Below are 3,286 nucleotides of genomic sequence, written 5' to 3'. Positions count from 1 at the left end.
ACTTCCCCTTATTGGTGACGAGCGTGTATTCCCATTGAGTCTTATTCTTGGAAGGGGGTTTTGTGCAACTCATTTTTAATGGAATACCTGTTTAGCTTCTCCAGCAAGCAGATGCAGAACTGGATAGAGTTAGCAGAAAGGTAGCAGCGGAAGGGGACGAGGTGAACCCCATCATTATTGACCCCAGAAAACCTCCACTGACTGCCTCTGATTAGCACTCTGTGAGCACCCCAACATCATGAGATTTCCTCCTTCGGGTTACCGTGGGGTAGAATTGAAAAGATCTGTTTGCTGTTTCTCTCTGACTTGCGCTTGGGCACTGGGTTGTTCTTAATCTAATATTTTATGCAGAAATTGATTATCTCTACTTTCTGATTCAAAGACGTTTTTATGAGAAGACTGTAAGACACAGCAAAGCTTACAAGACTATAAAGCATGTGTGATTAGCCTGAGTCAGTGGTCTCTGAGTTGGCAGCCAATGGGCTCTGGTCTACCTGACAAAGGGGTGATATCTGAGTCAGTAGCCTTCATGTTCCTTTGAGAGGGTTAACATCCTACAGTCTAATCAGGAGCCCACAATAATGCCCACTTGGATCTTTAAAATGTGCTGTTCCTCAGAGGTTGGTTAAGAATCTTACATTACCAAAGATCATGTATTTTTTTTAGTTAGTCTCTATAAGGGTAACCATTGGGGAAATTGTTCAGTGGTGGGATACACTTGAGGAGAATTCCTCCATTGGCCAACTGTTTGATGATGATGAGCACTAGTACTGCCTTAACAGAATGTGTGTGTGACTAACAGACTGAATTAACTAAACTCAAAAGGATATACTCAGGAAAAGACTTTAGTTCCCCTCTACCATGGTCACAGGCTCCCTGGTAGCACAGTGGGTTACACTTAGGGCTGCTAACCACAAGGTAAGTAGTTTGAGTCTATCAGGTACACCCTGGGAGAAAGATGAGGCTTTCTATTTCTGTCAAGATTTACAGCCTCAGAAACCCTATACAGGGTCACTATGAGTCAGAATTGACTCCACAGCACAGCACCGTTACAGTTACAACACAAATACATAATTTTGTCAATCTCCAAGTTGTTTTTTTTAAAACAGCTGATTCAGATAATTTATTATTTATTTAACCCATGGTTTAATAAAATTTATTAAAATCATAATATTTTCTAATTTGGAAGTTAAGAAGGGGAGTTTACCTTCGTTAAAAGATCCATCTCTCCCAGCAAATTGCTGAACATTTGGTCTATATCATCACTGGATTCACCCATCTAAAAAGAAAGAAAGCCACACATAAACAGTTGAATAAAAGCTAGATCTCGTCAATAAATATCACATCTTCTTTCTTCAAGGGTTCCATCCACGGAAAGGGAAATCCAGAACATGAAGAATTTCAGTCTGAAATTCCAAGTCTCACCACTCTCCAATTTGGTTTGGTCCAAGGTTGAACTGAACCCTGGGAACTGCCTCAGAATGAACCTAATCACTGGGAGGCTGAGTCTCTCTATCAGATTGAATAAACTGGAGCAGAAATAAGCGGTCTGGTATTTCTCACTCATGACTCTGTTTTTCCAAACTAAAATTATAACTCTTTGAGGAGCAGAACTGCCCTTAAAGGTTTTCAAGTCTATGATCTTTATAGAAACCCTATATAAGGTTGCCATGGGTCGGAACCGAATTGACAGCATTTAACAATAACAATCTTTATGGAAGCAGACTGCCATATCTTCCTCCTGTGGAGTGGCTGGTGGGTTTGAACCACTAACCTTTCAGTTATAGCAACTGGGCATTTAGCTACTCTGCCACCAGGCTCCTCAACTCACTGTAGGACAGACATCCTTATGAACAAAAGGAGAAAGTATCATTCATACCACAGATGACTGTGTTACAAGAGATACAGAACACCAGTTCCAACTAAACACATACAGAGTCGGATATGTCAGGAGTGATTAAACATATTTACCGAGTAATTCACTACTTACAAAGGTATGCTGGAAATCAAAATGTTAGTATGTTTACTCAGAAGTGCTGAAACAACAAAGACTTAGAACTAAAGTGGCTAGACAATCAATGGAAAGAATCAGTGAAGAGAGGAACAGAATATTTTTTAGATTATAACCTTTGTTTACCCAAACTGGTGGCAGAGTGGGTTAAGCATTATCAGTTGAAACTCCCCAGCTGCTCTGTGAGAGAAATATGAGGCCGTCTGTTCCTGTACAGACTGACAGTCCCGGAAATTCTAAGGAGCAATTCGATTCTGTTCTATAGGGTCTCTAGGAAAGCACTGGTTTACCTAAACTAAGTGATGCCATTGCCCAAGTGCTACAGTAAGACAGGGGCTGGGATGCCTTGTGAGATGTGATCAGCTGCTCTCTTTCTGGAAATTTTGGCAGTACTGGATTAGGAAACTAGGGAAGATGACTACGAGAATTCCCTCAGCCACTAATATGCAGTGTGTTGTTTGGCCAAGTGAATCAATCAGCTACTTCATCTGTAAAATGGGGTTTGCCTTGGATGCTTTCTAAGGGTCCTAACTTTGCTAAAATACTACAGATTGATATCAATTACGGCTCATGCTAAGAAGTCTGGTGAATACAGAGAACCAGTATATTATTTCAACTAAACAATATTTACACGAGTCCTGGTGTGCTACTTACTGTAAGCTAAGCACTGGACTGCTAACCACAAAGTCGATGGTTCAAACTCATCAGCTGCTCCTTGGAAACCCTATTATACAGGGTCACTGGGAGTCAGAACTGATGTGACAGCACTTAACAACAGCAACAATATGTGTGTTATAAGTGAGTTTTAACCTTTTTATATGTAAACTTTTAAAGACATACAAAATAGTGAGAATAATACAATGAATTTCATGTATCCATTTTCCAGCTTTAACAGTGATCAGTTCATGACCTTTCTTTTCATAGCTTCCCCCAATTCACTATTTTGAAGCAAATACAATTTTTCTATAAATACTTCAATATGTAGCTCTAAAAGATATTTTTTTTCTTTACCACATACTCGGTGTATATGCGTGTGTTAAAAAGAAATTATTTAGAGAACAAACAAGATGGCGGATCGGGTGGATGTGCATTAAGGAGCTCCGTCAGCAACAACACAGAATACAGGACCAAGCTGGCTCAGGTGATGGTCCCAGACTCTGAGTCACATATAAAAGGAATATTTATAAGGTTGGAAGGCTTACAGCAAGAGGAATTTGTGGCAGAAGCAAGAAATCCATTGCTTTCTAGTCCGGGAGCTCAGCTGCTCCAGGAGCC

The 3,286-nt window shown here is 40.2% G+C and overlaps 1 protein-coding gene across 1 annotated transcript in view; it reads right to left on the bottom strand.

The window, feature by feature from the left end:
* The window catches only part of APBB1IP (amyloid beta (A4) precursor protein-binding, family B, member 1 interacting protein), a 110,168-nt gene extending 108,889 nt beyond the window's left edge, over positions 1-1,279 (bottom strand). Inside the window, exon 1 of the mRNA XM_006871657.1 lies at positions 1,208-1,279. Within this exon, the coding sequence (XP_006871719.1) occupies positions 1,208-1,279 (72 nt within the window). The remainder of the gene's footprint in view (positions 1-1,207) is intronic.
* Between the last annotated feature and the right edge of the window lie 2,007 nt (positions 1,280-3,286).

Source organism: Chrysochloris asiatica, unplaced genomic scaffold (genome assembly GCF_000296735.1).
Source record: "Chrysochloris asiatica unplaced genomic scaffold, ChrAsi1.0 scaffold00172, whole genome shotgun sequence".
Taxonomy (NCBI): Eukaryota; Metazoa; Chordata; class Mammalia; order Afrosoricida; family Chrysochloridae; genus Chrysochloris; species Chrysochloris asiatica.
Note: the sequence above shows the minus strand (reverse complement) of the source record. Positions and strands in the feature narration are given on the sequence as shown.